The 20,372-nt window shown below is 40.0% G+C and overlaps 3 protein-coding genes across 3 annotated transcripts; 2 read left to right on the forward strand and 1 right to left on the reverse strand.

The window, feature by feature from the left end:
• Window positions 1-13,295: 13,295 nt before the first annotated feature.
• BJX67DRAFT_256238 (uncharacterized protein) lies at window positions 13,296-15,447 on the forward strand. Its single transcript, XM_071026294.1, has 2 exons — window positions 13,296-13,416; window positions 13,507-15,447. Exons 1-2 carry the CDS (start codon window positions 13,394-13,396, stop codon window positions 15,095-15,097), a joined length of 1,614 nt encoding a protein of 537 aa, XP_070882429.1. The 5' UTR covers window positions 13,296-13,393; the 3' UTR covers window positions 15,098-15,447.
• Window position 15,448: 1 nt separating this feature from the next.
• BJX67DRAFT_256349 (ER lumen protein retaining receptor-domain-containing protein) lies at window positions 15,449-16,895 on the forward strand. Its single transcript, XM_071026296.1, has 6 exons — window positions 15,449-15,703; window positions 15,759-15,817; window positions 15,868-15,934; window positions 15,998-16,203; window positions 16,250-16,500; window positions 16,549-16,895. The coding sequence occupies exons 1-6, from the start codon at window positions 15,682-15,684 to the stop codon at window positions 16,583-16,585; spliced, it is 642 nt and encodes a 213-aa protein (XP_070882430.1). The 5' UTR covers window positions 15,449-15,681; the 3' UTR covers window positions 16,586-16,895.
• Window positions 16,874-18,884, reverse strand: BJX67DRAFT_256296 (integrase zinc binding domain-containing protein). Its single transcript, XM_071026295.1, has 5 exons — window positions 18,326-18,884; window positions 18,128-18,250; window positions 17,992-18,046; window positions 17,783-17,922; window positions 16,874-17,693 (listed from the first exon to the last, which is right to left on the reverse strand). The coding sequence occupies exons 1-5, from the start codon at window positions 18,766-18,768 to the stop codon at window positions 17,243-17,245; spliced, it is 1,212 nt and encodes a 403-aa protein (XP_070882431.1). The 5' UTR covers window positions 18,769-18,884; the 3' UTR covers window positions 16,874-17,242.
• Between the last annotated feature and the right edge of the window lie 1,488 nt (window positions 18,885-20,372).

Below are 20,372 nucleotides of genomic sequence, written 5' to 3' on the forward strand. Positions count from 1 at the left end.
GACCTCTCGTGCGCTTCTAACCCCGGGCTCTCACACGGGACTTCCAAAGGATTTGGATTGACTTGTCTTACCTAGCATGATCATGTCTAACAAGTATAAGGACTTGTTATGGTTAGATTAAAGTCAAGGTAAAAGGGTAGGGCCAGCCTATAATATATATACTATAACCTATAGAGTAAGTATTAGACAAGTTATTTTATAAAGATTCTTTAAACTAGTTACTCTAGAATAATAGTAGTATTAATTATAAAAATAAGAAAGCTAGATATAGTAGTAATAAGTATTCTTAAGTATTCCCAAGTTCCTACTATTTTCCTATCCTTGAGATAGTATACTAGATAGTATATCTAATTAGGTTGCTAGGTCCTATATACTATTTTCCTACTCTTAAGATAGTATACTAGATAGTATATAATTATATGGTCTTTTACTAGGGTAACTTTATTTACCACATCCTTGGAGTAATTTGAAATTCTCCCTTGTAATAATTCCTATTTCTTTTATCCCTGTAGTAGGCTATAGTAGTTATATAGTAGCCATGGTTTCAAACTATAGTCTTTCTATTATACTTAGAGGATATATAGTATTTTCTTGTAATAGTAATTATTATCTTATATAGGTATGTGGTCTATAGATTATATTCTTATAGTATTGCTTGTCCTTATCCCAGAGTTAGGCAGTACTTAGGTTTATTAGTTTATTATCAAGGTTGGATTTAAATCCAAAGTAGCTCTTAGTAGCTGGTCTATAGCCCAAGGCTCCCTAGCCTTAACTTTCTGCCTTGTGACTCTGCTCTGCTGACTATAGGCTGAGGGTTCATAATACTATCTCCCCTTCTTTTAGTTTTCATCCACGAAAATATAAATAGCATAGATTTCCCTGTCATCTTGGTAAGTCTCTTGTTTTCTTAAATTTTCTTTGTGATAGTTTACTATGCCTTCTAAGTGGAATCACCTTGCTGATTGTCTTTGTCAGTCTAAATAGATTTCTGCCAACAGTATCCCTATTAATAACCCTTGTAAATATTGTTTCTTGTATAGCGTGGTTTGCATAATAGATTTAAAAAGCTGAAACTATGCATTATGCACTTGTTATAGTTGAAAATGCAAAAAATGATTCTATACTAAAAAATAATAAAATAATCTTGAACAAGATCAAGCAAAAGTATCTGCCAATTTGGAGGAGGCCTAGTGCTTGTAGCTAGAATATTCTTAAAAGATGCAAGAGGCTATATCTAAGATTCTTTGATTGCAAAAACAAGAGAGGTTTCTTAGAGAGCATGGGTCGAGGATATTAGATCATGATATGACTGTAATAGATTAGTTAGATAAAGAGGATTTTTTAACTGCTAAGAATCTCCAAGAGCTGGAGTGCCTTGCTAATAAACATGAGGTTACTACTTAACTTGCTACTATGTTAGATAATCCTAGTCTGACTTAGATGATTAGGTCTCCATCCTTCTAGTAGAATGTTGACTTTTCCGCGCTAGATGCTGCTGGTAGTATTTCTGGACCTTCTAGGTATAGCCTGTTAAGTTCTTGATAGGTTCCCAAGTGTTTTCTAAGATATTGTATCCTTTCTACTATATAAGGTATTGTGAACATCTACTAACCTTCTAGTGGTCCAGGATTTTTTCAACTTTATACTCCTATTCCTCTTCTTTAATTTCAATGTTATCAGCAATTTTAGCATTCTCAAGTGCTGGTTCTAATAGCAATACATAAAATACTAGATATATCTTCTTCATGGATTCAGGTAGCTTTAATTAATAGTTGACTGGTCCCAATTTCTTATTGATTTTAAATGGTCCAATTTGTATATAGTCGAGTTTCTGGCTTGGTTACTTAGTTTTGATATTTCTATAGAGTAAGAATACTTTCCCCCTCTCTTCAAAGTCTAGTACCTCCTGGCGCCCTTTATTATAATAGAGCTTTATCTTGAGGTTAACAAATTCAAGATCTCAGGTAAGCTATGTTTGAATTCCTTTAAGTTTTTGCATGAAATAGTTGGCTTCTTTTATAACTAGTTCTTTTTAGATTGGTTTACCATGCAAGTTTGGGTAATATCTATAGTTTGCTTTAAAAGGCGTTATTCTAGTTGTACTATAGATTAAGTTGTTATATACAAACTAAGCTATAGGTAATTGCTCTTCCTAGTTGTCTTATATATAGTTTATATAGTACTGTAAGTATTGCTTAATTATCTAGTTAACCCTCTTAGTTTGTCTGTTTGATTATAGTCTATACATAGTAGTCATGCATAGTTTGATTCCTATAATATTAGTTACTAATTTCCAAAACTTGGATGTGAATAGCTTGTCTCAATCTAATATAATATATTTTGGTATTCCATAGTTCATGATAATTGTATTAATAAAGGTGGTTACCATCTCTTTTGCTATCATGGTTATTTATATTAGTTCTAAGTAGATATACTTTGTTAGTTGGTCTAAGATTACTGCGAGGTAATTATATTTTTCTTTTCCTTGTTATGCTTCTAGTAATAGTCTAATAAAGTTAACTATAATCCATTCCTATAGTTATTATGGAACTTCTAGGTTTTGCAGTTTTCTGTATAGCACGTGCCTTTTTGGTTTGTCTTATAGGCATACTTTATAGTTGTTAATATAGCTTTTAACCCTTTTTCTTATATTCTAGAAGTAGTAATTACGTCTAATATATTTACATGTTTGGTTTATATCAAAATGTTTGTATATTAATATGTTGTAATGTTCTTTGATAACTTGTGGAACAAGTATTAGTAGAATATAGATAAGTCCTTTGATTTAGAGGATCCTATCCTTCTCTAGTGCCTCTAGTATAGATACAAGGACTTGTTATATTAGCTTGTCCTTTTTCATGGCTTTCTTGATTGTATTAATTATGGTACCTAATAACTATATAGTAGCTGCTAGGATTATTAAATTGTTCCCAAGTATTCTATCTTTATTTTTCCTTAGAATTGCTAGTCAAGGTTCCCTAGTCTTGTCCTTATAATCTAGTTATCTACTAAAGGTATTAGCTTGGCTATTTTCCATGCCTTTATAATACTTAATTTAATAGTCATATTATAAGAGTAGCTCTACCTATCTTGCCTGTCTCCTTATTAACTCTTTAGTTATTATAAAGTAGGTAAGGTTTTTATAGTTAGACTTTATAATAATAGTATACCTTGCTCCTTGCAAGTAGACTCTTTAATATTTAAATACTACTATAATAGCTAGTAGTTCTTTATTATGGATATTATAATTCATTTCTAGTCCTATTAGTTTTCTTAACCAGAATCCTACTAGTCTTAGTTTGCTATTAGGTCCTGACTAAGTCATTCTTGCTCTAATAGCATAGTCTAATATGTTGATTTTTAGTATTATAGGTAACTCTAAGTTATATTATAGCATGATTAGTGCTATTATAATAGCTTCTTTTATAATGTTAAAAGTTTCCTGTTATTCTTTTGTCTATTCATATACTTATTCTTTTTGAAGTAGCTTGAATAAAGGTACCATATAGAACATGTATTAATTAATATACCTTTAATAGTAATTCAAGAGTCCTAGGAACTGTTGCAGTTTTTTCAGGTTTTTTAGCACAGGCCATTCCCTGATAGCTGTTATTTTAGAGGCTTTGGGTTTTAACCTGTTTGTAGTAACCTAGTGGCCTAGAAACTTAGTTTCCTGAATATAGAATTTATACTTTTTGAGTTTGTATTATAGTTTGGCTTTCCTTATCCTTTTAAGGACTTGTTTAACATGCTTCATGTATTGTTTCTTGTCCCTTAAGAAGACCAGTATGTTATTAAGATACGCGAGCGCAAATTCATTTATTAGTTAAGGTGCGTCTTCCTCTTCCTCTTTTTCTTCTTTGTTGTTTTCCTTGTCTTCTGGCTTTAGTACCTTGTTGATGAATCTTTGAAATGTTGGTAGTGCATTAGTAAGCCTGAATAGCATTACCAGGTATTTATAGAAGCTAAATTTTGTTCAAAATACTATTTTCTATTCTTCTTCTTTTGTAATTCTAATGTGGTAGTAGGTATTGGTAATATTAAACTTGGTAAACTATGCTGCCCCTTGGATTTTGTCTTGGATCTCCTAAATCAAGGGTAGCAGGTACTAGTCCTTGATGGTCGTGTTATTAAGTAGTTGGAAGTTAATGCATGGTTGGTTACTTCTATCTTTCTTTGGTATAAATAGGACTTTATACCTTATTAGTAAGTATAAAAGCTAGATGTTTCCTTTCTCAAGTTAGTCATTAATATATTCCTTTAATATTTTAGATTTTTGGTTATTTAGCAGTAGAATCTATTTATAGTTTAATTCTATACCTTCCTTAATAGGTATGGTATGATTGTAAGGCCTATAAGGTGGTAACTCTAGTTTATCAGGTTGTTGGAATACATCCTGGAATTAACTATACTTATCTAGGATAGTTGGTTCCTTATAAGTCTGGTTACTCATGGCTAGTATCCCCTGAAACCTTACTCCTTTACTATTTGTAATAATTTTACTGTTTATAATATTACTAGTAGCCTAACTAGGTAAGTTTATTAGCCATGTCCTTCCTAATAGTCTTAATGTTGCTGCGATAATTTGTTTTGCTAGACTCTTAGTGCCTGTAGATTAGTTACTAGTCTTTAATCCCCCTGTAGATTGCTTGGCCTTATGCTTTGCTATATAAGCATGCTGTAGGGTACTAGCCCCTTCTAGTTCCTTTTACTCCTTGGGCTGTTTGTTATTTCTCTACTAGATTTCCCTTTTAATCTAGTTAATATCTAGGTTGAGATCCTCGAGCCATAAGATCCCTAATACTATATTATACTTGCCCAAGGGTGTAATATTAAAACTTAGTTTAAAAGTCCTTCCCTTTACTACAACAGGCAGAGGTCCTGACTTGACTATTAATAAGGCATTTCCCAGGTTTTCCCTGTTTAGTCCTACTATAGGTATTAGTATTTCTTTCTAAATATTCCTAATTCCTAGTTTCTCCATGAAACTTGGGTTAATATAGTTTCCTATAGCTCCTGAATCAATCAAGATATAGGCTTGCCTTCCTTGTACTTTAGTAAGTTGGGTAAAATACCTTCCTACCCAAGTCTTGGTAGCTGCAAGGTACTATTCTTCCTATCTTGGTACCCATTCCCCTTGCCTTGGGTATGGAAAGTAGTTTCCAAGCTTGGCTTGGTAGTATATAATATAGTAATCCTTATAGCAAGCTATCTAATAGTATATCTCATGCTCTAGGTATTACTAGTATAATTTATATAAGTATTACTTTTTTTGATATAGGCACAAGTTGTTCTGGTTAATTATTCTTGGTCATTTTGGCTAGTAGCATGTGATTTACTTAGTATCCTTATAGTATGCATAGTATAAGTTGTAGCATGTTAGCCATAATATATTATTATATTTGGGGTGCCATATATTAGCATTAATATATTTACACTAATCCTACTAGCATAGTAGATATCTTCTAGACTCCTAGGACTGCCTGTTAGATAGTTTGCATAATTACAAGTAGTAGTTACTATTGTTTTGTCTGCAGATAGTATAGGTTTCTAGGTGCCTTTCACAGGTCTTGATATACTTTTGCTAATAATCCTTAGTCTTTTCCTAACATGTTAGATCCTGATATAGGTACTAATTAAAGAAATCTCTCAAGCCTTTAGTAAGTTTTCGAGGGTCTTTCTGCATGGCTGTAATAATATTATCTGTCCAATAGGCAAGTTTGTCTTTACTAGTCTTTAAAGACTCAAGTTATTGTCTCTAATATTATTTATTTTCATGTAGTCCAGTGGCCCATGGCTAATACTAGCATGGTTTGTATTCTTTAGTATTATCTTCTTGTGGGGCTTTTTCTTCTAGAGTTATAAACCTACTGCTAGGTCCCTTCTTACTAGGTTCAAGGCCTTCTAGCTATATTCTGTATTGTTTATCAAGCAGGTCGACTTTCTATACAATTGCAGGAAAGTCACTGTGCTCTCCCTCTTGAACTAGCTTGTTATTGGTGGCTTTATTATAGTAGGACCCACCTATCCTTTTAGCTTCTTCTTTATTGGTTTGTAAAATTATGGTGCTAAGCTAATATTTTGGCTAGTGCAGTGATTCTTTTTAAAGGATTCTATCTAGCTACTCAATCGTTTTCTCAATATTTGCAAGAATTTTGGTAATTACCTTAAGCATCTTCTCTTTCTTGCATACCTTGCTAGCAATATTAGCAATTTGCTTGATATACCCTTTAATATCTATTCCCGTGTCCCCAGGCAACATGGCTATTACCTCTAGCAGGTTTAGCGCAAGATTTAGATCCTGTCTTCTAGTATTTTGTCCAAGTTTATTCCAAGCTGCTAGAGATATGCTTTGCCTTTTATTAGTGGCATCCCAGGTATTATTAATATTTATAGCGCGCTTATCCTGAGCTAAGGCTCTCTTAGCCTCTTTCAGGGAATTATTAGTTATAGTAGGTGCCTTGCTGGCATTATTGTCCTACTCCCTAGTCGCGTTCAGCATTGCAACTTCCTGTGTGGCCCTTAATTAATATTATCCAGCTCCCCTTTAGGGTCTCTAGCCATGCTGTTTCTGCTTCTTGTAGTTAGCTACCCTATGACCTGGTTTACTATAGGAGAAGCACAGATTCTCCTTCTAGCAATAATCTTGTTCTATCTTGGAGATTGTCGTGTCCAAGTCTATAGGTCAAGATCTATATAGATTGCTATTTCCCTAAGGTCTAGTCTAGGATTATTAATTATTATTAGCATGATAGCTATTATATCTGCCCTAATTTCTTCTAGAATAATATCCTCCATAGTTCTATTAGCCTTATTATTCCCTTAGCTCTCTAAGCTAGTTTCCTATTCTAGATACTAGGTTGTATATTCCTACCAGGATATCAAGTCTAGGTAGAAACATTATCTTCTCCTAGATGTTGTAATCTAGAGCCCTCTTAAAGTAGTATATAAAAGTATTATCTTCCCATGTTAGGTATAATATGATTTATTAGAACTCTAAGATAAGTATATCTATATCTCTTCTAGACTAGTATATCTTTCTAATTTGTCTTTTAGTATTACAGGTCTTGTTAATATCTCCAAATATACAAGTAAGTTATTCCTTGAAATAGCTGTAGCTTGTAAATAACTATTTAATATTATTAGCTAGCTTGTCCCTATTAGCTTCCTACCATTCCCTTATAAATAGCTCAAACTATTTATACGCTTTTCTGGTAAGGTAGGTAGATGTGAATATGACCTTGTCGGCCTTAGTGGCCAACTTGTCCTGATTAATGTTGATAAAAGTCTGTATCTGTGTAAGAAAGAAGTATAGCTCAGTCTAGGTACTATTAAATAGTTCAGGTGCCTTGATCTTTAAGGCCTTGGCCCTGAGTTTGGTTTCAAGCGTGAGGATATAGTCCTGGAGCTGCTCCAGCATCTCTTAATACTTCTTAAAAGTTTTATTATCTTTAGATATATTATTCTACTGGTTCAGGTTACTAGTAACTTGGTTAATAACTCTAGTCTATTTATTAAGTTGCGCCTGTATCCTGGCAATAGTCTCTTATAGGGTCTTACCCTTAGGGAGTATAATAGCTTGGTGCTGGTATTGAGATATTATAATAGTGGTTTTAAGTCAATCCAAGATATAACTTGTACTAACTAGTAATTAATTTGTTATTAAAATAATGACCTCTCATGCATTTCTAACCCCGGGCTCTTACATGGGACTTTTAAAGGATTTGGATTGACTTATCTTACCTAGCATGATCATATCTAATAAGTATAAGAACTTGTTATGGTTGGATTAAAGTTAAGGTAAAAGGGCAGGGCTAGCCTATAGTATATATACTATAACCTATAAAATAAGTACTAGACAAGTTATTTTATAAAAATCCTTTAAACTAGTTACTCTAGAATAATAGTAGTATTAATTATAAAAATAAAAAAGCTAGATATAGTAGTAATAAGTATTCTTAAGTATTCCCAAGTTTCTACTATTTTCCTATCCTTAAGATAATATATTAGATAGTATATCTAATCAGGTTGCCAGGTCCTGTATACTATTTTCCTACCCTTAAGATAGTATACTAGATAATATATAGTTATATAGTCTTTTATTAGGGTAACTTTATTTACCATGTCCTTGGAGTAATTTAAAATTCTCCCTTGTAATAATTCCTATTTTTTTTATTCCTGTGGTAGGCTGTAATAGTTATATAATAGCTATAGTTTCAAACTATAGTCTTTCTATTATACTTAGAGGATATATAATATTTTCTTGTAATAGTAATTGTTATTTTATGTAGATATATAGTCCATGGGTTATATTCTTGTAGTATTGCTTGTCCTTGTTCTAAAGTTAGGTAGTACTTAGATTTGTTAGTTTGTTATCAAGATTGGATTTAAATCCAAAGTGGCTCTTGGTAGCTGGTCTGTGGCCCAAGGCTCCCTAGCCTTGACTTTCTGCCTTGTGACTCCGCTCTGCTGACTGTAGGCTGAGGGTTCATAACAAAAATATCAAGTAGTACTTGGAGATATTATAAGAGTAAATATATAAGAACTATTATTACCTATACTTAGAAGTTTTATTCTCTATCTATTATTACTAGATTAATAATATACTTATTATTACTAATTACTTTTAGTTATCCACCTCTTTCTATACTTTGTTTGATCTTAATAATCTATATTCTCTTTATCCTATCAAGAATATCCTTAGGTTCTACCCTACAGATCAATCAGTGGACCCTAATCTAACAATTATAACTAGTATAAAAATAATTAATTAATAATCTTGTATTATAATAAAGCTATATAAAAAATTATAAATATAATAATATGGCCTATAATATAATACTAGAAATAATTACAAGAATATAAATATTTAAAAAAAAGAGATAGTACTAAATCCTATATATTATAATATTATATATAGTACTATGTAAAGTAGTCTAATATTTTAAATAATATATTTACACTACTTATTTTATAAATATACAACTAAGTAAGCTTACATAATATATAATATTCTAGTAGCACTAACCTTTTTTAGAATATTAGTAATTAGTTCTATAGCTATACAATATATTACTATGTTCCATGCATATTCTGCCTTATATTACTTATTTAGCGCACCTTATTCATACCCGTGTTACAGTTAGCCTGAATAAGCCCTTCACTCTTTAGTGGAGCCTGAACACTCGATAAAACCTATTTCAAAGAGAGTACCCAGCCAACAACCCAAGGCCAATAAATTCTACTATAGACTTAACTTGATAAGGTACTGCCAGAAAATACAGATCTTTTTACCCATGAGTAAAGGGGAATATCGATATAGCATGGAGTCTGTCAGAAAACAAGAAGATGTAGTACCTCCTGTATGCACGAAGGGCACTCAGGAAAAAAGAAATGTTATTTTTACTCAAGATTCTTTCTGTTTGATATTATTATTGGGTGACTGAACTTTTTCCCTGGCACACAACGAACAACTTCTCCATGTCACCCCTGGATCCCTGGGAGATGATTCAGCATCTGCCGCCAGCTTCCCGTTTTGCCTTGCCCGGGTCTCCGCTGCAATTTGCCGCAGCAGAAATCTGAATACCAAAAAGACAATGCCAAGTACATCTGCCGTGTGCAAAAATTGGGGCCATCGTGTTCACCGCTCCACCAAAATCCGCGCATCTATGTAACAAACCTTCCCCAACCTCTTTACATAGCATATTTTTCATCAAAACCCTCTAGAATAGCCTTTTTTTGACCATTTTTGTCGATTCTGAAGCTATTTGGACCATCAAAATCCGCAGAAATACCTGCTACGTGTCAAACTCAGGCCAATCAGCCCGCAGAACGCGTAATTCCATATGACCTTCGTCACACCCAGATACCACGCGTTGGCCTGCCACCACCAGCTAGTCAAAAGCGTCAGGATACCTATATACCGTGTAAAACAACTCAAGCAATAGCTGCATTGCGAGAGGAAGCTACTTAATAGGGTATCTAGAGGACCCCAAAGCACCATAGGTCAATATTGACTAAGCAAGCACCTCTGCAGGCGCCTCCTCCACCTGCACGCAGTTCTATGTCTTGATCCTGCTCTTGTTTAGTATCTTGTCTGCCCTTGCCGCCTGCAACTGCTAAACGTGTCTATTTTGACCATGGTGAGCCGCCAGTCGCCTCCGGTGCCTTGTTGGCTGATACGGCCCCTAGAGCTGGCGGCAACGTGGAGGTCTTGGGCAGTGGCTTTATACCTAATGGCAAGGAGGAAGATAATAAGGAGGAGGAGGAGGAGGAGGAGGAGGAGGAGCTCCTACTCCCGTCGAGTAAGATAGAGGCGCTTGCTACCCAGTTATATACTATAAAGGAGTAATATAAGAAGGCAATATACTAGAAAAAGTTGCAGGAGGCCTGTAAGGAATATAAAGGCCTTTAACCATCTAATATAATAACTTTGGAGCTTGAGGATAAGCTTTATACTACAATAATAATTACAGATTTCCCTATAAAACTTTATTTGCACATTCGTGCAAATAGGAAGTTTGTTATATAGAAAATTCTTGTAGATACAACCTGTAGAATGTTTTCTATATATAATCTCAAGGAAACCATAGCCAGACTATTTAAAAATAAGTACAAGCCATGTAAATATAAAGTCATGAAGCATATAGTATTATTCAGGCATAAATCAGGCTGTAGCAGCATAAAACATCATAATCTCAAAGAATTCTTGATACTAGCTGCAGAGGAAGTGTTAGAACTTATCAAGGATCATAAGAATTTGTTCTAGAAGGGCTGCATGGTCATGCTATGGGAGATATTGTTGAGATATAAAATATCTAAGCCAGCAAGGTTAGCTCAGGATAGTCACAACAATACTAAGGAGCAAGGTGCAGCTAGCTTACCAACAGTAAGCAGGATTCCTAGCTTACCTCCAGCTCCTATACAGTCAAATTCGTGGTTAGCAGGCCATTAAAGCTATATATTAATATTACAGGACCAGAATAACACGAGAATTAAAGCTATATAACAGGCAGGGCAGTTCTAGCAGCAACTTATAGATTATTGGTGCTGTAATAATAAGAACTATATAAATTATTATAATTTTTGCTTCCTAGACCTGTAGGATAGATTAAAATACTATAATATTACTTCTATATAATATAACAGCTAGGCTATAGCTATATCTTATAGTGAAGCTACACTACTTGGTCCTCCAATTAAGTTATAGCAATATTAGCAGTCTCAAGGTATAATTAGTCAAGAATTGTAAGAGCTAATAAGGTAATCTACTGCTACAGCTCAGCATGAGAAGATAGAGTGTTTCTTTAAGATAACCAACTAGAATTTCGAGATGATGATGCAGCAATAAATAATAGATTAGATGGAGAGTATAGAGAAGAAGCAGGAGCATCAAGAGAAGAGAAATAAGCACCATCAGATATAGCAAGATATAAGAGATTATAAGCTTGAACTAATTGCTTCACAGAGTTTAAATAGACCTCTAATACCTCCTCTAACCTTACTAGAAGCCTCCTGGAAGCCATACATACCTACCCCTGCCTTAACAACCACAGCTTATAATTATACAAGTCTAATACCAACACCAAGGGCCTCAGAACTTGACCAATTGCTTTTTCCTAAGCAATTAGGCTGTATATCAAGTCCAATTGATCCCTCAGAGAAAGATGCAGATATGTTAGACACCTTTTTTAAATAGAAGGTCTAGAATATACAGAATTCAGACTACAAGGCTAAATAGAGGCATGCTCGAGATATTATCCTATAGAACAACTAGTATATTAAAAATCTTCAGTAGATAAAAGACAGGCAATTAGCCATATACACCCGGGCTATCAAAGCAGGAATATCTAATAGCTTCACGCGAGGGTTTAGGGATAAATTATGGATATTTAAGACATTCTACAGGCAGCTACGGGATAGCCAGGAAGTAGAGGTAGCGGAGGCCTTAAATATACTTAGGTTAGCTATCTAGAAGTCTTCTGGAGCTTTACCAGACTCTATATACCTAGTAAAACATATCATCTCTACCTCTTCTATATAGACTCCTTCTCCGCCAGCATGCCTGAACTAGTGGCGCGTGTAATAATTACACCAACTCTCTTGTATAGCAAGCTCTAGGAACTCGCCATATAATCTATAGGTGGGCTATAAAAACACCTAATTCTGCTTTATCCAGGCCTTTAGTACCAAGAATATTAGCTTAATAGGATTATAGTCAGGCAAATATGGTAGCAGGAAGTGTATGACATGGCTAGCAGCCTCAACTGCCTCAATAACACGCAGATCAATATATATAGAGATATTGTCAAGGATAATTACTATAGGACAACCCCTAGCAAGAAGGTATGGTAATAAACCTTCCTAAAGCTATTCCAGGAACTCTATCTTATTAAAATAATCCTTCTATACACCTGTACAAGGCAGCTAACCATCAAGCATTATTACAGAATAGATACTCCATGTATTGCCTTATTGGATATCTGTAATATAGCAAGCCTTGTCTCTAATTAGTGCATAGCCATGGTATTACCATCCAGTCTTCTTGTTAAATATTAATTTGTTAAGGAAGACAAGGTCCTCCGCTAAATATTGTTTAATAGCGTCAAGATATAACTATCTAAAAGACTTGCTATAGTTCCTGGAGATCTGCTTTAATACCTTTCTTGACCATTTACAGCATGTCAAGGTACGCAATATCATGGAGCGGTCAACAATAACATCTTGCTCATAGTAAAGCCACTATACTAGCTCCACTTGTTGTCTCCATCTCTCTACTAAAAGGTATTCAAATAAAGCTTCTTCATCCACATTGCTAAGCCTACAGGCCCTTCCCAATTACCAATATCAAGGCTTCTAGACGCTGCCATGAGCCAATAGGTTATGTTAAAGGCACTATATAGAACGTGTAGATACCTTAACTTCATTAGCAATATCTTCATGTTTCCAACCTAGCTAAAGTAGTCGAAGTATTATAGCCCGTTTTGCTGGCTTCAAGCCTCGATTCAGCAACAGTAGTAGCTCGCATGGTTCAACAGGCATCATAGGGGGGGGTATCAGGCCTATAAAACACGTGGTTAGTTGAATTCGAACCTCTCTACCATAATTTTACTAACATCGTCAATTTAGGTGAGATGAATAACCTCAATTTGATATAAAATAGGCAAGAAACGCGTCAAAATGCCCTGTTGAGAGGTTGGGGGGAGTTTGTTACATAGATGCGCGGATTTTGGTGGAGCGGTAAACACGATGGCCCCAATTTTTGCACACGGCAGATCCCGACAGGATCGACCAGCGTCGCTTTGCTGCCTTGCTTGCATCGCAACGCCACTAGCGTCTCCATCTCTGCTCTTGGATTTGAACCCAGAATTACAAACTCGAACAAGAAGAGAATATGGATTGGGACCGCACGAGAAGGTATGTTGACATTTATGTTCGCACCGAACTTGACCAGTCTTCACTCCATGATCCATTCATACGAAATACTGAACATGGTATGTCTTACAGATTTGATGAACACCGTGGTGGAGAGAGTTACCGCCCAACCACTTCGCGAGGATATCGTCGCAGCAGATCCCCCCCGCGAATACGTTCGCCTCCAAATCGTCTAGTTGCTGATACATGGGTACCGTCTTCTGGTCGGGCATATGGCCGCGCGAGGAGCCGCTCGCCGCCTCACTTTCGACGCCGTGTTTCAAGAAGCCCGCAGCCCTATAGTCGAGATGGTGGGCTCGGGCAGTATTCAAAGCCATACAACTCTCGGAGGTTCTCGCCTCGCCGGGATGTGAGGCCTAGGTCGCCTTTATCGTCTTCAAGACGGCCAAGGTCTCCTTATGGGGAGAACGAAACTCGTGACGTTGGCTGGAACCGGAGCACATCAACCTCAAGACACCTAAAGGATTCTTCACCCCCGGGCCGCGAACATGGGTATTCCAGAGGCGAGCGTCGCCCGCCCTCCGTTGGTCGATATACAAGGCCTGGATCACCTTCTCGGCGTGGAACATTGTCCGAGGATAACCAACGGCCGACAGGACCAACTCGTGCACGAAGCCCTTTGTATGGTGATCGGAAGGAGAGGGCTACCGCGGCTGGGCGGCTCCTAGGACGAGGGAGACAGTCGCGATCTCCAGATGATTCCTTATCTTGGCGCCCCTCCGCTCCCGGTTCTATACCTAATTCTCGACGCTCATCGCCCATCCACGATAAGTCGAATGCAGCTTCAAGAAGCACCAGAAGTCGGTCTCCCTTTAGCAGCCACCCTCAAGGCCGTCACCTTTCGAGGGAACGGTCCGTTTTCTCTGGCCAGAGCGATCGTACATCTATCGAGAAAAGTAAAGTCGACACTCCAGAGGCGAATAGTAGATCACCCACCACGGAACAGGGGCGTGCAAAATCAACCCCGAACCAAGATGACCTCGGATTATTCCGAGCCCCCGAAACGCAGGGGAAAGCTAACTGCACCAAGGTGCCATATACGAGCAATATCCCGAGCCAGCCGAAGGCATTTGCTAAGTTGAACCACAAATCACCTCCACCTGGCCCACCCCATGGTCCGAAGACGTTCGCCTCCCATCCTCGCGCTTCGAATATTTCCCTTCTGTCTGCTCCAACGAGGCCTCGCGGGGGCTCGAGTTTCAAGGAAAGCAGTTGGGCGGGCCCCTCGGTTCGTCGTGGACCTACGTCCGTCGGGGACCATGACGCGCCTGTTGCACCTCGAAGTGCACTATTACCAGCTCCAGGCGCTGAAACTCCACGGTCGCGCTCTTACCGCCCTGATGGTGTGTCTGGAGCGCCTCCTTCTCACTCCCAAAGATATCCCAATCACCTGGCAGGTCTCGATACAATCATTCCTGGGGGTAAAATATTCTCATCTGGACTTGGCCCTATCACCGAAAAGCGTCTTTCTCAGCTCGATACTGATAAGGACCGGCTTTTCGAGCAAAATTCTGAACGCCAAAAGCTGAAACGTATCGGTTTAAGGGACTGGGGTAAGTTGGACAGGGAGAGTTCCATGTGCGCCTTGAAGAGCGAGTTGGCTGAGGGTCATTTGCAATGTGTAACGGACGCTGAAAGCACTCTCGGCAAAGCAATGTTTTAGAACCTTACGTATTCCTCTGGCATTGAAAAAATCTCGCCAAAAATCTCTTGTTGTTAGTGTTTGTTACTCTATCTCTCTGGCAATTCAGAGCGGCTGTCATGGTGGTAGAAAAGTCATGCGAAGATCAATCTGATCAACTTGAACCCCCAGGGCCGGAAGCTCAGGTTAGCTGTCTGCTGGGAAAGCTTGGCCACCAGGGGTCGGGGCCTGAGGCAACTTAATTAAGGATGAGCCTTCCCAAATTTCTTGTCTTGTTCATTATTATTGGAAGAATGAAATAAGGGAAGTGGTTTGGTATGCTGTGGGGCGTGCTCCTTTTGATTTGCTGTCCCACCGGCAACTTTAAAGGCTTCGTGTCAACATAAAGCTCTCAGCAGCAGCGCAACAATTTCACAATACCCTGACACAACATCAAGATCATTTTTTTTGAGGGAATTAAATGAACAATTAGGTCAACAACTTACGTTCCCCTTTCAATACACACGTGCTCCCACTTTCAATCGCTCGTCATAATCTTGGTTTCTCGCTCCGCTCGCCTTGCCCAACCTCAACGATCGCCCTTGTCAGGCGAGTCTGATAGCACCATGAATATCTTCAGATTATTGGGTGTGTATAGACTACAGATGTCTCAGTGGGACAAGCGGCTCTGACGATTGAGTAGCTGATTTTTCGCATCTCGCCTCAATCTTCATCCTCCTGCAGAAGATGAAATCCTCAAGCGTAGGCACACACACTTTCACTGTTAGATACGCTCTAACTCCAGGCCATAGAGTTGCTCCGGGCTGTCTTTCAAATCGCAGGCCCTATATTTGATGGTATTTGTGACTCGTTATCTTGGTCGGTCCCCCCCAAAATCTTGTTGTAGTTCTGGTGGCTAATATGCCATGGCGCATTAATTAGATTTATTCTGGGCATTTACGGATTCCCTCTATAATACCACATTCAAGCTCTTATTCATCGGCTCGTCGGGTTATATCATCTATCTCATGCTCAACGATTACCGACCTACGCGCGATCCAAACACCGATACCTTCAAGGTCCAGTACTTACTTGCCTCGAGCGCAACACTCGCTCTTGCTTTCCCCCATGACTACAGCGTCTCAGAGGTGGGGTGCGTATTCTATGACGACGAATACATCTGACCGTTTATAGGTTCTTTGGACTTTTTCGATTTGGCTTGAGTCTGTGGCTATTCTTCCTCAACTTTTCATGCTTCAACGCACCGGCGAAGCAGACACTATAACTACCCATTATCTGTTTGCGTTGGGCCTCTACAGAGCTTTGTATATTCCGAACTGGATTTACCGGTACTTTGCGGAAGGCCATTTTCAGCCCGTTCCAGTCGTAGCAGGGATCATTCAGACCCTGCTATATTCCGACTTCTTCTATATATACTACACCAAGTGAGTCAACCAATTTCCCAAGTAGGACAGTGAATAACTAGTCAAAAGGATTATGAAAGGCAAGAAGTTCTCTCTACCGGTCTGAAAACCGTCCAACTGCCCTATCGCGCGCGGAAACTTGTATTTTCTTCTTGAAGGGGATGTGTATCCGACTTTGCTCTACCCACACTCGGATATTTGGGAACCCTGAGCCGCACTCGGCCGCTGAGTGCGGCCGAGAGTCCAGCCCCAAAATTTGGCTGTCGAAGCGCTAAATCCGATCCGACGATATGCGCAGTTGCGTGTATGGCCTCCGCTTCAGGGCGTTACGTCAACAATCATGTTTCCTGCAGCTCGTATTATGCGTGTCAGTCGAAACCAAAACAATTTACCTGGTTATGTGTACTCATATAATGAAACAACAATGAATGCGAATATTACAACATTGGTTTCTTGCGGAAACTAGCGCAGCATCAAGGCAATACCGTCAATTAAGCGGTTGTGCTGACTCGGGAACTTGGCCCATCGGGTATTAGCGCTCATCAACTCTTTTCTTTGGGCTCCTTAGACTCTACACAGGTGTGGCCGCCCTGGGCTGAGAAACGCGAAGGGGGGTTACACACAATGTCAGGTATTTATCAACATATCTTTTTCAGCTCGATATTTTTTCGAGCTAGAAAACTAGAGCGATTCATGGCAGGTACTGCCATTATCGGCAGGATTGCTCTACCCCCCTCCTCCCAAAGCGATAAACTCGAAATAACTAGCAAGAGAAATCTCGGCGGCTGGATGATCCATGCACTGCACCATATCCAGTGCCATAATACACTTGGAGCGATGGGACTGGGAGGTCGTGATGGAACAAATCCAGAGGTGGAGGGATCGAGCCAGGGATGTGCCTTTGGACTCCACTGTTAGGAGGCCGTACGGCACCGATTCCCAACCTCGTTTGTCGGTGTGGCTTGGGTCCTAAGTCTATCCGACTATCTTGCTGATTAAAATAGTCTATCTGCGGCCTCTCCAAGCAGGCTGCTCCAGGAATGCCTGACTGGCGTCTGGAACTTGGTGGAGGGGGAGGTTTCGGGGAGCGCGAGCGTATTTCGAGGGGAGGAGAGCTTCTTCTTGAGGTAGGGGGCGTTAAACGTGTGCCACCTCGTCGTACCTGACAAGCCGGGCATATCTTCACGAAACGAGATATCAGCTCCTTGGGAACCCTATGTCCTGTTAGTCAACAGTTTCTGCTGAGCTGACTGACTTCCTCTCAAAAACTAGAAGCGGACGGATGGTGAAACGCGCATCCTACCATGAATATATTTGTCGAACCTGGGCCGAGGTTTTATCTCGACCACCATGCTGACACTGCTGGTGGGCCTTTGTGAGTATCTTGAACAACTTTTCTCTGATAGCCACTGGTTTCCCCTCATGGCATATCATTTTTGTGCACTGGAAGGATGTCACGGGCTCGTCAGTCTAGAAAGACTTTCAGTACAGTTGGGTGCGTGGCTGACAGACATCTGGGGCATTGCCTCCAACGGCTTGAAGCTTAAACATTTTTTTGACCCAGAACCTGGTGTGGTTTATTAGTTATTAAAGCTTTATTGCAAGCTGGGAACGGAACGTTGGGAGTGAGGAGCTGAGCAACTCATACCGAAATTGGGCGGACTCTATGGCAGTATCCTTTGGGTCTATCAAGACGGTTTTTATGTTCTGCGCCCTCCTGGCGTGGATTAATGCCTTGTCTTGTTTCTTCACGGATAAATCGTCGACATAACTATGGGGACTCAGGTAAGGGCGCGGCCCGCTGTATTGAAGAGCAAGAAAGGCAGACCGATGGATCGTGACCTACCTTTTTACCAACTTATCGAATTCTTGAACATTCGGAAACCCTTCTAGGGGAGGTATGATTGGTTCCGAGAGCATTGTATCCTCATTCCTGGATTCCTGGCTCTCAAACCCTGTCTCGGCTAACGCCTCATGGAGTGGGAGATAGACTGGTCCCTGGAGGCACCGTGGCTGGGGCATACATTGGGTCGCCGTGTGGTGCAGGGATCCGTGGTCAGAAACCGGTGGAATCGATGCTCCCGACGAATGATGGGATAGTAAGCTCGTGTGGCTATAGGGTAAGCTGAAGTGAGATGCGTATGGACCGAACTGATGCTGTGGGAAATGATAGGAGCTTGCTTCGAAGTCATGGCCGTCTCCGTGGCTGCTTGGAAACGGCAATGATATATTCGGGTTGATATAATAGCTCTCGTGCGCATCATTGCCGCGTCTTCCATAGCCACTCATGATGCGTCATTGACGGCATGCACGGGAGTGTACTTGTGCTCTGTTGTGGTAGAAGATGCACCCTCTCAGTCGCATTACCTCGGGGGGGTTATCTTCCGAGCGTCCCTCGTGCGCGAGTTTGTCCGAGTATATCTGGAGTCAGAGACGCTGAAAATATCGAGGAGAATGGAGAGAAAGGATCCAAGACCGGGAAAACTCGTTATTCTGCTGGTTGTGATATAAAGGGCTCAAGCTATTTCAGGATGGGCAAAAGGGTCGATTTAAATGTGGTAAGTCCATGCTCTTCACACCTACAACAAGCCCTCGTAACTTGGTTTCTTTTTCTTCTTCTGCACTGCAGTAGCTAATATGATCTGCATATCCAATGAGCATAATAGTACAGGCCAGAGGCGGCTAGGGGAAGATGCAAGGTAACAATCAAACTACCTTTCAGGTATGGAGACGCGAAAAGGACCCCTTTCTTTTTGGGGGGGTTTTCCAAAACAAAAGGGGATATTGGAAGACTAGAAGGGAACTGGCAAACAACAAACATGGCGGGGAATTGTCTATTAGAAGGATCGTACTGCAATGCGGCTTGCGACGGGCGTAAGTAGAGCGGCTAAAGCAAGCTGCAGTGGAGGTGGAAAGAAAAGCAGACGAGCCATGGGTTTGCCGAAACCGACCAGGATCCAGCGTTTAGCAAGCGAGGGCGGAGGGGGCGGCGAGGAGACGAGGAAGAAACAGAACAGGAGAGAAGAAGAAAGGAAGTAGTGGCACCGGCACCATCTTGTTGATTTGGTAAAGGAAGTGCTCCCGAAGCCCGACAACTCTAGCGGACTTTTCCTGGGCGTTGAAGCCCTAAGAGCTATCCATGCTTTGGTGGTAGACGAGGGTTATGCATCGCATTGGGAGATTATATCTGGCAGTTGGAGATGAGATGACCCGGGTTTTCTTGTGCAACAATCCTGGGGGCGGTACATGACCAGGTACCCTAGGATGATGGCGACAGGGTTCTTCTCACAGATGCAATGCCCAGAGCGGCCTAACGTCTCTGGATTCACAAAGCAAATATGCACATCTATCTTTGGATAATACTCTGGGTCTCTCATGCCTGTCGGAAATTTCCTTGACAGCGGGATGATCTACTCATGTCCTCGTTCTGCCTGCCGTTCGGTGGAACGCATTGAATGTCTTTGGCTTCCATCCTGCTTCATGCCTGGGGTTGGCGGCATCTTCTGGCGCAATAGTTCTTCAATTATTGACGCATGCTATCTCTATTGCTTCTTCTTGTGCCACGTTTGCTTCGTCATGGCCCCCCCACACCAGGCCCGGCCATGGAGACTCTGTAGTGCTTCTGCTATTGGGTGGCCGGTGGCACCAGGCAAGATATGATTTTTACGCACCTTCCAAGAAAACTGACCAGCACAAGAACTCGTTCGAGCCCAAAAACCTCGAAAGAGACCGAGTATCCTGGAAGAGACAGAAGTCTAGTGCGCATTGACAGACCCCCAGGAGCTACTAAAGCCATTGTCTGCCATATAGGTAGTATTCGTCTGAAAGACAATAGTAGGGATTCTCGGGGTAAGCCAGTCAACATGGATTTTGCATCCCTTCCTAACCCACGG

The sequence above is a fragment of the Aspergillus lucknowensis genome, assembly GCF_044049455.1.
Source record: "Aspergillus lucknowensis strain CBS 449.75 chromosome Unknown BJX67scaffold_51, whole genome shotgun sequence".
Taxonomy (NCBI): domain Eukaryota; kingdom Fungi; phylum Ascomycota; class Eurotiomycetes; order Eurotiales; family Aspergillaceae; genus Aspergillus; species Aspergillus lucknowensis.

Bases quoted from the DNA above. Each gene is read 5' to 3' on its own strand.
- BJX67DRAFT_256238 (XM_071026294.1), top strand. From the start codon at position 13,394: ATGGATTGGGACCGCACGAGAAG. The intron at 13,417-13,506 runs GTATGTTGACAT...TATGTCTTACAG, and splicing joins GATTGGGACCGCACGAGAAG to ATTTGATGAACACCGTGGTG.
- BJX67DRAFT_256349 (XM_071026296.1), top strand. From the start codon at position 15,682: ATGAATATCTTCAGATTATTGG. The intron at 15,704-15,758 runs GTGTGTATAGAC...ACGATTGAGTAG, and splicing joins GAATATCTTCAGATTATTGG to CTGATTTTTCGCATCTCGCC. The intron at 16,204-16,249 runs GTGGGGTGCGTA...GACCGTTTATAG, and splicing joins ATGACTACAGCGTCTCAGAG to GTTCTTTGGACTTTTTCGAT.
- BJX67DRAFT_256296 (XM_071026295.1), bottom strand. From the start codon at position 18,768: ATGAGTGGCTATGGAAGACGCGGCAATGATGCGCACGAGAGCTATTAT. The intron at 17,923-17,991 runs GTCTGTCAGCCA...ACATCCTTCCAG, and splicing joins TTGGAGGCAATGCCCCAGAT to TGCACAAAAATGATATGCCA. The intron at 17,694-17,782 runs GTAGGATGCGCG...AACAGGACATAG, and splicing joins GTTCGACAAATATATTCATG to GGTTCCCAAGGAGCTGATAT.